General features: G+C 39.9%; 2 protein-coding genes across 2 annotated transcripts; one reads left to right on the top strand and one right to left on the bottom strand.

Annotated features, from left to right (window-relative positions):
* Positions 1-4,428: 4,428 nt before the first annotated feature.
* Positions 4,429-6,515, top strand: LOC130103838 (glutathione S-transferase 3-like). The gene is made up of 6 exons (XM_056270165.1): positions 4,429-4,585; positions 4,958-5,009; positions 5,111-5,243; positions 5,377-5,518; positions 5,599-5,724; positions 6,367-6,515. Exons 1-6 carry the CDS (start codon positions 4,499-4,501, stop codon positions 6,496-6,498), a joined length of 672 nt encoding a protein of 223 aa, XP_056126140.1. The 5' UTR covers positions 4,429-4,498; the 3' UTR covers positions 6,499-6,515.
* LOC130103839 (transmembrane protein 14A-like) lies at positions 6,507-7,959 on the bottom strand. Its single transcript, XM_056270166.1, has 4 exons — positions 7,884-7,959; positions 7,678-7,779; positions 7,498-7,585; positions 6,507-6,679 (listed from the first exon to the last, which is right to left on the bottom strand). The coding sequence occupies exons 1-4, from the start codon at positions 7,957-7,959 to the stop codon at positions 6,646-6,648; spliced, it is 300 nt and encodes a 99-aa protein (XP_056126141.1). The 3' UTR covers positions 6,507-6,645.
* Between the last annotated feature and the right edge of the window lie 5,012 nt (positions 7,960-12,971).

Here is a 12,971-nt window from a genome sequence, read left to right as displayed (position 1 = left end):
TGCCTCAAGAAGTTCATTCCTTCCATACCTCGACCACAGGTTTGTTTGAACAATGCCTCTTACTTCCATCAACTTTGTCTCACCTTCAATTACAGATTTGTCAATGTCAGCCTCTTGCTGTTCATCAAGACTTGCTTCCTTATCCTCAATCTTAATGTCAGCCTCCAGTCCAATCCTGTAGTCATCATTGGCATCGAGCATCTTTCTGAAACAGTCTGAAAGCTTTGTGAATTCCTCCTTTAACTCCATTTGAAGCATGCTGCTTGCTCCTCTTGAAATGAAGTTGGCTTGTCTGGTGAAGCTGCTTTTTGCAGTGGTCCTCTCCTTTTTGAGTTGCTGGACCGACTTCCCCAGGACATCTTCTGCCATCTTGACTTCCTCTGCGTCAACAGCTTATTTCTGGACCTGAAGCCGTTTATCCTCAGGGCCAGGCCGCTCCGCGTGGTTTACAACTGTCAAGTCCTACTCTTTTTCGACTTCCAAAGGACACAAGGACAACTCAAATTTCCGACTCAATCACTTTTCTTTTTCTTTTGGTTTGTCAGTTGATTGTGCTGTTCAGCAAATTAGGTTGTAAACCTTTAAAGACAGAGAACAAAAGTTACAATTTTATTCAAACATTTTAATCAAACATTAATGCTTTTTAAATTAATTAACCACTTAAGCCTTTTAGATGGAACAAAGAAAAATTATTTCATTAATCAAATTTTACCACTTTTAACTTTATACCATCCTTTTTTATCTTATACTCTTAATTATTTTCAAACTCAATGTAATATTATTTTAGCACAAACACAAAATAAATGAAGGAAATGCTGCAATGTGTTACTTAACATCTACACAGCAGTTAAACATAGCTCAAACATATTAAAGGCACATTATGCAGAAATTGTGTTTTAGTCAAACAGGGACCCCTATAGTCGCTGTGGAACACTTACACTGTCGTAAATAGCTATCTAGACATTATGTGGACATTTTTGGACTGGTCTAATTATCAACAATGGATGAATGAACAGCATTGTAAAAAAATGGCATACTACAAGCAAGCGCAAAAACATAGAACGCAATCAAGTTTAGAAATAAGAGATTTAGGCTACTTAATCCATCAACAAGATCGCCAGGTCAGCATCGCGGTTGAATCCAGTGCTGCTTTTTAGCTCGCGCCAACTAGTGAAAGCCCGACCGAGTGGGACTGTCACAAGGAAATAGTCAAAGGATTCAGTTGCGAGTAAACAGTAATTTATTGAGCACAATAGTAGATATCCGTGTGGGTCAAAATGGAAGCAGACAGAAGAAGACTCAGTCTCAGCAACGCTGGGACGCAGTGGGCAGACACAGATGCAGGAACAGGTAGAAATTCCTCCGGGAAAATCTCAGGAAACCACAGCATGGTACAGGAGTGGAATGCAGGAGAACACGGCGAGTAGAACCCTGGTAGCCTCAACAACCAACTGACAAAGACAGGACGAGGTAACAAACAATATATCGGACATCCTCATTCAAAACAGCTGGCGCTGATCAGCTCATCAGCCGCGCCCGCCCTCGCGCTCACTCACACAACACGCACACACATAGCGAGGGCGAATCAGGGACTCTTTTCCGGTTCCTCACGCGGTCAGATTCTCTTTTCCTTTTCCAAGTCTCTTCCGACCGCGTTTTCTTTGCTTTTTCCATCGTCAAGTATCACGTCTGAAATGCACGCAAGTGTCTTCGTGCTTCATATGTGGTTGTTGATGTGTGTGACATCGTTGTTGATGTGTGTGACGTCGTTGCCGTAAAGCAAGTCGTGATTCTCGCGAGATTTGTCGGGGGCGCTCCTCTCAAACTTGCATTCCTGGTTTTTCCAGCGGCGACCCCGCCAAGCTTTATTACCACGATGATTCGCCCTACTATGAGTTTGTTTACCACCGAAATGACTTTGAAGCTGTTATATCAAGGTACAATTCTTGCATAGTGTGCCTTTAAGCACAAACACCATGAAAGTAAATAAACATATTACAGACCATTGGCGTCTTTGGACTGAACCTACGAGTGAACTTGGAGCCTCTTCTCTCTGAAGTTTTTTTTTTTTCTGACTGACTGAGAACCTCCATGCTTTTTCAGGTGCTCCAAATCAGTGACAATTATAATCAGGTGACAAGCAGCCGGTTTGCTGCTGGTGCACTCTGGGAAGTGAAGTTCTTTCATAATCACTCCTGAGATTCAGCTCAACAACTACTCTCATCATGTCCCCTACATGACAGCTCCTGCAGGCCAAGCAAGGATGTCACCTCAATAAGGCAGTTTTGTTTGACTGTTTCATTATGTTTAGCCACTTGAATGCAACCACCTTCACTGATTGCATGCTCAACTCAATGATGCTCAACCCTGATCTTGCCCATGACTTAGGCCCCATTTACGCATGGTTCAAGTGACCCAAATCCGGATCGTATATGACCAGGTGAATGTGTAAGCAGGGAAAAAACGCATGTATTTCGATTTTCTCAGATCGGATTCAGGCCTCACTCATATGTGGTAATAAATCGGATATGAATCGGATACGTGCATTTGTAAGCAGACAAATCGGATATTCCCCAGTAAATGCGAGTCGTACGTCATTAAAAAAGTGACGTCAACTCAGGTGGACACCACCAACTGAGATCACATGACTTATAGGCACGGTGGAGGACGAAGGATACACACAGTGGGGCAATGCTGAGGTTTCATGTCTTTTGAGTGTTTGGGGCGAAGAGACAGTACAGGCAAAAAGGCAGGGTTGTTACAGAAATAAATCCGTGTTTGAAGACATTTCACGAGATATGGGGAGGCACGGGTTTAAGTGCTCGTGGCTACAGTGCCAACAAGGGCTCTCCTCTTTTTTCTCTGCCGTACGAGACCAATGTTTTGATGACTTTTCAAAATATTGTGGAAAGCAAAACACTGGATAATTTTATTTGCATCTGCATCCATTGCATTTCGTGCTGTTTTACTTCCTTTTCCGGGTCAGAACGTCTACATTTGGTAATCAGACCTAACGACCCTTGGGGTGTCCAGACCAACCCCAAGAACCCAAACGAACGCTTCAGCGCACTCCTGAATCATCAAGAATCTCACGAATCTCCTGCATCTGGACTTCAGCAACTGAAGTCAATGCAAGTACCCGTGTGCAGCCTTTAGATGCGTTTCTAAGTTATTGTGGCCCTTTAAGGTGACCCTGATTCTCTGTTTCTCTTGTAGGTTGTGGTTATCACATGGGTTAATGAGCTGATGAGTTGAATCAGGTGTGTTTGATTAGGGAGATAAAGAAAACGTGCAGTGTTGGGGTGCCTTGAGGACAGGTTTGGGAACCACTGGTGTAGCCTACCGTAGTTTCGTTTATTAAACCATTACATTCACACTTTTTTGTCTCTGTGTTTGCCACTCACAAAAATATCAGTCACTTAAACATCTTGATCTAGCTACCTAAATTAAATTGATTAAATAATTGCACTATTAATTCTGCTAAAACATTCAAATATTTATAATTAATTATAATTCGTTAAAATTAATTATATATAAACATATATTTTAAACTGTTTAAACTCGTTACATATTTGACCATTATTGTTTTGACATTATAGGGGAAGCCGAGCTTCCCTTGCAGAAATCGCGTCTGGTTTGCGCATTTTTTATTTTATATAAGGCTTCAGTAATCTGAGAAAGAGAAGTTTCCCCAATGTGCCTAGCGACGCAGTACAAGTGAACCGTATCGAAACTTTTGTATTCAACAGAAGAAAGAAACTCATTCAGGTTTAAAACAACTTGAGAGTGGGTGAATTATGACAGAATTTTCATTTTTAGCTGATGATCTATCCCTTTAATTTATTATTGTTAACAATTGTAACTATCTAAAATATCATTTGTATTGGCAAACCAAAGGTTTACATGAAAATGACACGTAGGCTACCAAAATATGTGCACAATGTCTTTAAGTTATTAACGTACTTTACAGAAAGATTCTTTGTCCACTTTTCTGCTTAGTAATCGTGACTCAGTTCATTACGTTATGAGTCACAATTATAATTTGACCAGTCATAGTGAAGTGCATAAATGGCTAGGGATAATGTCATAAACTAGCATGACGTAGCATTTAAAAAAATAATAATTGAAATTAGTCTAGATAGCCTACGTACATAAATGAACATTTAATCACTGCTGGAGCATTTTTACTTTATTTTTCATTCATTCGATCAGCAGACGCTTGTCTGGACAGTTTGAGCTGTAGAAAACTGACCCAGGAAGCAGTGCAACTGTGTTATTTACATGCCTCGAGTGATATCAGCAGCATATTCACAACAATATTCCTGTAGATGTGCGTGTGGGACAGTGGGTGTAAGTTTGAGCCCTTTGTCCCGATGCAGCACCACCCACGAATTACACAACACAGTCCACATAAACAGCCAGCACAGCACTGCACACACACACACACACACACCGCAGAAAAACGTTTTGTACTGAAGTGTCGCTTTATTTTGTGAAAATGTCTGAGAAAGTTGTGTTGCATTACTTCGATGGAAGAGGGAAAATGGAGTCGATCCGATGGCTTTTGGCCGCGGCTGGAGTCGAGGTTAGTTGCTCTGGAAAACTTCTCCACGTCTATCAAAAAAATGCAGGTGCAAGAAGTGGAAATCGATTAACACTTTACATATGTAACTTTTTCCTAATAAATGTAGTTTATTTGCATATGACGATCACAAAACACCTGCTTTAGAAATTGAATGTGTGCATTGTAATGTGATCTCGAGATCAATACTTTCATTTTGTTCTTGTAGTTTGAGGAGGTGTTTTTGACCACGTGACGTCTTATACAAAAAGAAATGCAGTTGCAATTTGCAAGTGGAACTCGATTAACACTTTACATGTAACTTTTTCTTCAGCATGCGCAATAAATATAGTTTGTTTGCATATGACAGAGATCAATGCGTTCTTGTGTTCACAGTTTGAGGAGGTGTTTTTGACCAAGAGGGAGCATTATGAAAAACTGGTGAATGGTAAGTTCAGTAAATTCCTCATCAGTCATCTCTTGTTTTATGTATATACTATTGCATAATGTATATTATTATTATGAATGTGATTGCTATGTTGGTTGCAGAGGGAGCCCTGATGTTTCAGCAGGTTCCTCTGGTTGAGATAGATGGGATACAGCTTGTGCAGTCGAGGGCTATCCTGAATTACATCGCTGGAAAATACAACCTCTACGGAAAAGACCTTAAAGAACGGGCTTTGTAAATATCAACTTTTAATGCAAATTGTTCCGTGACTGTTATGAAACTAGATTCCAGTAATCCGTTATTTTAAATAAGATTCCTTGTTTTTCCACCACACCTAAGCAATTATCACTGTATTTTTGTCCTTTAGGATTGACATGTATGCAGAGGGCCTTAGTGATCTAATGGATCTTTTAATGATGTCTCCTTTTACACCTCCTGAAAACAAGCAGAAAAGTCTCAGTAATATAGAGCAAAAGGCAAAAGAGCGCTTCCTCCCCGTGTTTGAAAAGGTATTGATAGCTCTGACTCCTCATATTTTGAAGCATTTATTATCCACATAATCATGCCGTTTCTGATATGACTTTTTTAGGGTCTTGCAAACTCTAATTTCCTGGTGGGAAACCAGTTGAGCCGCGCTGATGTTCATCTTCTGGAAGCCTCTCTGATGCTGCAGGAGTTATTCCCTACAATACTGTCAACCTTTCCCAAAGTCCAGGTGATCTGTTCCACGCTTTCCCACACACACCATCAACCCCAAAATTGGACTTAACAATACCATTATTGGTCACACTTTATATTATGTGTCTTTAACTACTATGTATTTGCATCAAAAAAGTAATTATATCAGGTACAGTGATCTTATAGTGTTGATGTTGAGGAGGATACAGGTGAGATTAAGAGTGGGTCAACAGTGTAATTACAGATGTTATTAATTACAGCTGTAATTAAATGCAGGTATTTTTACATATAAGTACAATACTGTAAAAACATGCATGTACACAATAAGTGCATACTGCATTGCATCAAATGATTCATTAAAAGGTTAGTATATAGTAGTTAAAGACACTTCATATAAAGCGGGACCCCATTTTTCAACATACATTTTAGTTCTTTTTGTGAGCATGTCTGTATCTTTAAACGTTGGCAGTCAAACAGTCAGAATAGAGTGAAGTTAAGTTTCATTAAACCTTCAAATTTATATTTAACACAAATAAAAAAACACAGTATTGATTGTCAGATATACAGTAATAAGTTTAGTGAGTTGCCTGACCAATTCAGTCCATGAATCAAACCCATAATTCCTCTTTTTTTTAGCAGCATGATTATGATTTTATATAATTTTTCATTTGTCTCGCAGGCGTTCCAGGGGAAAATGAAGGCCTTACCAAGAATCAGCAAATTCCTGCAGCCGGGCAGTGCGAGAAAGCCTCCGCCTGACGAGGTGTACGTGAACACCGTGAAGGAGGTGTTGAGCCACGGCTTTAAGTAGAAGTGAACTAACTTACAAGCTTCTTTATTAAAACTGACACGCGAACATGGACAGATTTATTTGGAATGTACAAGATACAGTTATAATAATGTGAAATGAACATCGCAGCTGTTCAGTACATGTTGTCTGGAAGGTCCCAGTGATCACTTAGAAGATCAGAATCCGGAAAACCATCAGGAGGCTGAAATAAGAGCAGACATCAGACAGATCCTCAGCTGCACGTCTCCTGTTCATTTCACATGTATTTGCTCTAGTAATAATTTTGATCTTAACTACTATGGAGCATATAAATAAAAGACAATATTCGATCAGTCTTCCTTGTGTTCATGTGGTAAAATAAAAAACAGTGTGGGGAAAACATGACTTGAAACATGGTATTTTCAACTAGATTTTTACTTCTTCCATAAATGTAGAAGAAAAGTCAAATGTAAAGTTCATGCAGATACTGTAAAATGAAATTGCAGGACTTTTCTGGCACTACTTTTTTTGGTTTTCGAGGACTACAATCAGAGATGTCACTAATCAAACAATATCATCATTATCTTTCAAATTCTAAAAAAAGGTAAACAGATAATTATATTAATCTATAATCTATATATTAATAAAACAAAATGGTACAAATAAAGTGCAGCACATGCAATGACTGGCAGCTTTAACCAATGAAAGGGATACAACAAAGATATCGCTTTCCTTATTCAAACTAAGCTGTATCATATACTTGGATATTTATATGAGGAATATCACGCTCATAGCCATGTGAAATGTCTTTATATAGCCTATCTATATCAAACAGGCTCCCGCATTCATTTTGCATGAAAATATTGTTTAATAAAAAAAATTTAACACCAATTTCATATAGGCTATATTTCAATAATTCATGAATAAAAGTTTTCAAGGGTTTTGAAAGATTTCAAAGCTGTACTAGCCATATTTTGATACGTCTGAACACAATAATATAGTATATTTGTAACTGTGAAAGAGTTAACAATGCCACTTTACCTCAGCGCTGCCATGATCCCTGCAGGCATTAATTTCCCAGATTTCCTGAACCTCATTCCCATCACAACTGCAAGTACGCCAGCAGACACTATAAGAAAAAGCAATGAAAGAGAAAGTTCAAAGCTGTGTAAAGTAGGCCTACATTTGCTGAGTATTTCTAAAGAAGGGAGATTTTTATACTTAAAGAGGTCCAGTAATCCTGTGGATCATTTGATATCCGAAAGGCTCCGTATGCAGACACACTTCCAAAGAAGAGTCCAGCGATTAATGACACCACACTCCCTGTGGGAGTCCAGCACTAGATTCAATATCTCCATATCTGCAATATTTAGCTGCACATGCTCAATTCGAAAGGTGCATGAAAACAACAACAGCACAATTCATACCTTTTCTTTTATATCCCATGAATCCCCCCAGAGCAAGAGCTGCAGCATAAGCGAAGCCCCACCAGTCCACTGTCATGGTAATATTGGGGAATAATTTAGCTGGAGATAGGGTATGGCGAGAGGTAATTCCACCACCTGTGGTAGTGCCCACTCCGTTGATGGAAGAGTCTGATGTGCTAAAGCAAGAATTCCCTGAGGTATTTGTAACGTGTGCAGTAACTCGTTCGAGGAGTCGTGAGGCATCTTGTGAAGAGAAAGAATTGTTTAATTGTGTTGTGCCGGGTTTGTCTACTCTTTTTCCTATTACTCATAGGGAGCTGATGACTGCACAACAGAACGATCCTGGGTTACAACAACTGTTTGAGAATGTTATTCCATCGCAGGAGGTAAGAAGTGCTGCCAGTGGATATTTTATCCAAGATGAGCTACTCTTGAGGAAATTTATTCCCTGTGCGAAGGGTTTGATTGAGGAATCTGTAATTCAAGTAGTGGTGCCAAAGCAATTTCGAGAGGTGGTAATGCGAGTCTCACATGGTGAAGTTGCTGGTCATTTCGGAGTAAATAAAACGTACAACAGAGTTTTGAGACAGTTTTATTGCCCGGGTCTGAAAAAAGATATTTCGGCCTTTATTACAACATGTCATACCTGTCAGTTAACAGGGAAACCGAATCAGTCTTTGAGACCGGTGCCTTTGTGTCCTATTGTGGTCACAAGTAAACCCTTTGAGCACCTAATAATTGACTGCGTGGGTCCATTACCTAAATCTAAATCAGGTAATGTATATTTGCTGACTGTGATGTGCCAAACAACTCGATACCCGGCAGCGTATCCGATTAGAAGAATTACAACTAAAGCAGTTGTGAAAGCGTTAACCCAATTTATCTCTATTTTTGGGATACCGAAGATTATTCAGAGCGATAAAGGGTCTAATTTTACTTCACGTATGTTTGCTGAGATTTTGAGAGTGATTAAGGTCAAGCCCATATCACGCCCAAAGTCAAGGTGCGCTGGAACGGTTTCACCAAACATTGAAAGCGTTACTACGTGCTTACTGTGTGGAGTTGAATCGTGACTGGGAGGAGGGTTTACCCTGGTTATTACTTGCAGCTAGAGAGGTACAACAGGAGAGTTTGGGTTTTAGCCCGAATGATCTTGTATTTGGTCACAGTGTACGGGGTCCTCTTTCTGTTTGGAGGGAAGGATTGGTTGAAAAGGATCCTCCTCAGAATTTGTTGGAATATGTAGATGGTTTCCGTAGACGCTTATTTTTAGCTGGAATGAGTGCTCAGAAAAATCTTGTCGGAGCACAAGATAAGATGAAGAAACACTTTGACAAACATATCGAAAGCCGTGTTTTTATGCCGGGTGATCAGGTGTTGGTTTTGTTACCTTCATCTGGATCTCCGTTTTGCGCACGATTTACTGGTCCGTATACTGTTCTTAAAAAAATGACTGACCAAAATTATCAAATTGCAACTCCAAATCGGCGTAAGGCTAAACAGTGTTTTCACGTAAATTTACTTAAGCCTTATCATTCTCGTAAATCTGACACTCAACTGGTTAATCCAGCTGTTACTGTTGCTGCTGTCCCTCTGGATACTTCTCAACCTTTTTCTGTAGAGGGAGGGGAGGATGTGATTGTACCTGGAGACTGTGTTTTGCTTCCAAGGTTAAAGAATTCAGAGACCCTTCAGAGTCTAGATGCATTGTTGGCACATTTGTCAGAGTTAAAAAAATCAGAATTGATAGAGTTGTTGTTTGATTTTCCTAGTTTGTTTGCAGATGTGCCCACCCGTACGCATTTGATCCAGCATGATGTGGATGTGGGAGAGGCGAGACCTATCCGTCAGCGTTTTTATAGGGTTCCTATCAACAAGCGGAATGTGTTGGAGTCAGAGGTTCAGTATATGCTTGATAATGAGATTGCTGTTCCTTCATGCTCCTGTTGGGCTTCACCATGCTTGTTGGTAAAAAAGCCAGATTCTACTTATAGATTTTGCACTGATTACCGCAAATTAAACGCTATTACTAAGCCTGACGCTTTTCCACTTCCTCGTATGGAGGATTGTGTGGATCAGGTGGGGTCTGCGAAGTTCGTAAGCAAATTAGACCTTCTAAAGGGATATTGGCAAGTGCCTTTAACTCCCAGAGCTCAAGAGATAACTTCATTCATTACACCATCAGGGTTATATTCTTACTCTGTTATGAGTTTCGGTTTGAGAAATGCACCCGCAACCTTCCAGAGATTGATGAATAAAGTGGTCTTCGGCCTGGAGGGTTGTGCGGTATATTTGGATGATGTTATTGTGTTCAGTGATACATGGGAACAACATTTGGTACATCTCCGTGCGCTTCTGCTGCGTTTAGCTGAGTCATGTCTGACAGTTAACTTGGCAAAATGTGAGTTTGCAAAGGGTACTGTCAGATATTTGGGAAAAGAAGTTGGACAGGGTGAGGTGCGTCCTGTTCAAGCTAAAGTGGCGGCTATTCAACAATTTCCTCCTCCATCAACAAAGAAGGAGTTGATGCGTTTTTTTAGGGATGGTTGGGTATTACCGGGGTTTTTGCCTAAATTTTTCAACTGTTGTTTCTCCGTTAACTGATCTCCTTAAGGGTGCTGTCAATTTTGTTTGGAGTACAAATTGTCAGAAGGCGTTTGAACATGTTAAAATGTTGTTAACTGTTGCTCCTGTTTTAGCTGCCCCTAGGCTGGATAAGCCATTTAAGATACAAGTAGATGCAAGCCAGATTGGTGCTGGAGCCGTCCTATTACAGACTGGTGAGAGTGGACTTGACCATCCTGTAAGTTTTTTTTCTCGTAAGTTTAATACTTACCAAAGGAACTATTCTGTAATAGAGAAGGAAGCATTATCCTTAATTTGGGCTCTTCAGCATTTTGATGTGTGCGTGGGGGGCGGATTACCTGTGGAGGTTTTTTCTGATCATAACCCTTTAACGTTTTTACACTCTTTACAGTCTCCGAGTCAACGGTTAATGCGCTGGATTCTTTTTTTGCAGCCTTACAGTTTAACTGTAAAACACATCAAGGGAACTGATAACGTAGTGGCAGATGCGTTATCTCGTGTTCCTGAGTAGATTGAATGGTGTACTGTAGGTGTTTTAACAGTTGTTACTATTTTTCTGTGCGCTCTGTTTGTTGCCTTAATATGCTTTCAGGATCCAGATTGCTGGAAATAAACTGAGTAATCTAGGAGATTAGAGGTGACTGTGGGAAAACACTGGTAACACAAGAATCGGACTTCATAAAGAATGTTTTGAAAGGAAAGTATGATCTGTTTATTTTATTTTTCAGAATTTTTTTTGAGAAGTTCTGAGGATCCTCATAAGATATTGGATCTTTTAAAGGGGGGTGTGTGACGGTTCAATGAGTGTTTGTGCAGTGAGTGCTCGTGTGTTTTGTCCCTGAGTTACAGGCTGATTGCCGGGAGGCGTGGCTTTACACCTGAACCAGATTATGGTGTTTTAAAAGACACTGGGTCAAACAGAGACGGGAGTTCGATGGCTCGCGGGTGTTGTTGCAGCTCTGGGAACTTCCAGAGAGCTCACAGGACATATGGGTCACGGGAGAGCACAATCGCTTCGGAGAGCTGATGTGATGTACTTCCCCTGCTGACGATCTTCTGATTTGGACTTTTTGATTATGTTTTGGTTATGTTTGGTTGAACTGACATCACTTGAGCTTGCCACGTACAAATACATGCTGACACACTAACTAACATTTATACTGATCCCTTGACACCACATGTTACTTACTTTATGTAAATAAATCTTATGGTTTATATACGCAGCGATTGTGTGGCGTTTGCGATCTTTTGTTGCGATCTTTAAGAAGAATCGTAACAGTGGATTTTGAAAAAAATGTGGCAAACCCAGAGAGTGATGCAAAAAAATTCTGCACTCAGGCAAGCATTTAGCCCCCTGTGACAGCACCAGATCCAGTCTGTGTGCATAGCAATGCACAAACCCATTGCACTGGGGGATATTGGTTTCACTTTGACCTGCAGACCACTGAGAGCTGAAGCCAGGACAGCAACCCCATCATAGGTCTGTGCCACAAGCTTGTCCTTAAAACTGTAGCCCTGCATGCTCTCATTTAATACATCAAAAACGGACTGAGCATCTCGCCCCCCAGAAACATTAAAAAATCCAATAAAGCGCTCCTGAATTTTACCTGCACTATCCACAATGACAGCGAGTTGGGCACGGCCTCAGTTGTTTCATCCTGCCATCCAAAAAAGGGAGCATCCTGAATATCATCTCTGATCTGATCAGAAACAGTGGCTGTTAGAGCAGAGATCAAGTAATTTTGAATAGTATGGGACATAGAAAACACAGTTGAGGACTTGAATTGTGTGGACAGGAAAGAGTCATATTTAGCTAATGTTTCTGTGAACTCCCTGTAATTCCCCTTGTTGGATGATTCACTACGGTCAAGTCCTACTCTTTTTCGACTTCCAAAGGACACAAGGACAACTCAAATTTCCGACTCAATCACTTTTCTTTTTCTTTTGGTTTGTCAGTTGATTGTGCTGTTCAGCAAATTAGGTTGTAAACCTTTAAAGACAGAGAACAAAAGTTACAATTTTATTCAAACATTTTAATCAAACATTAATGCTTTTTAAATTAATTAACCACTTAAGCCTTTTAGATGGAATAAAGAAAAATGATTTCATTAATCAAATTTTACCACTTTTAACTTTATACCATCCTTTTTTATCTTATATTCTTAATTTTTTTCAAACTCAATGTAATATTATTTTAGCACAAACACAAAATAAATGAAGGAAATGCTGCAATGTGTTACTTAACATCTACACAGCAGTTAAACATAGCTCAAACATATTAAGCACAAACACCATGAAAGTAAATAAACATATTACAGACCATTGGCGTCTTTGGACTGAACCTACGAGTGAACTTGGAGCCTCTTCTCTCTGAAGTTTGTTTTTTTCTGACTGACTGAGAACCTCCATGCTTTTTCAGGTGCTCCAAATCAGTGACAATTATAATCAGGTGACAAGCAGCCGGTTTGCTGCTGGTGCACTCTGGGAAGTGAAGTTCTTTCA

This window comes from Rhinichthys klamathensis, unplaced genomic scaffold (genome assembly GCF_029890125.1).
Source record: "Rhinichthys klamathensis goyatoka isolate OS25496 unplaced genomic scaffold, OSU_Roscu_1.1 h1tg000298l_1, whole genome shotgun sequence".
In the NCBI taxonomy this organism is placed as follows: domain Eukaryota; kingdom Metazoa; phylum Chordata; class Actinopteri; order Cypriniformes; family Leuciscidae; genus Rhinichthys; species Rhinichthys klamathensis.
This window is presented reverse-complemented; position numbering and strand designations above follow the sequence as displayed.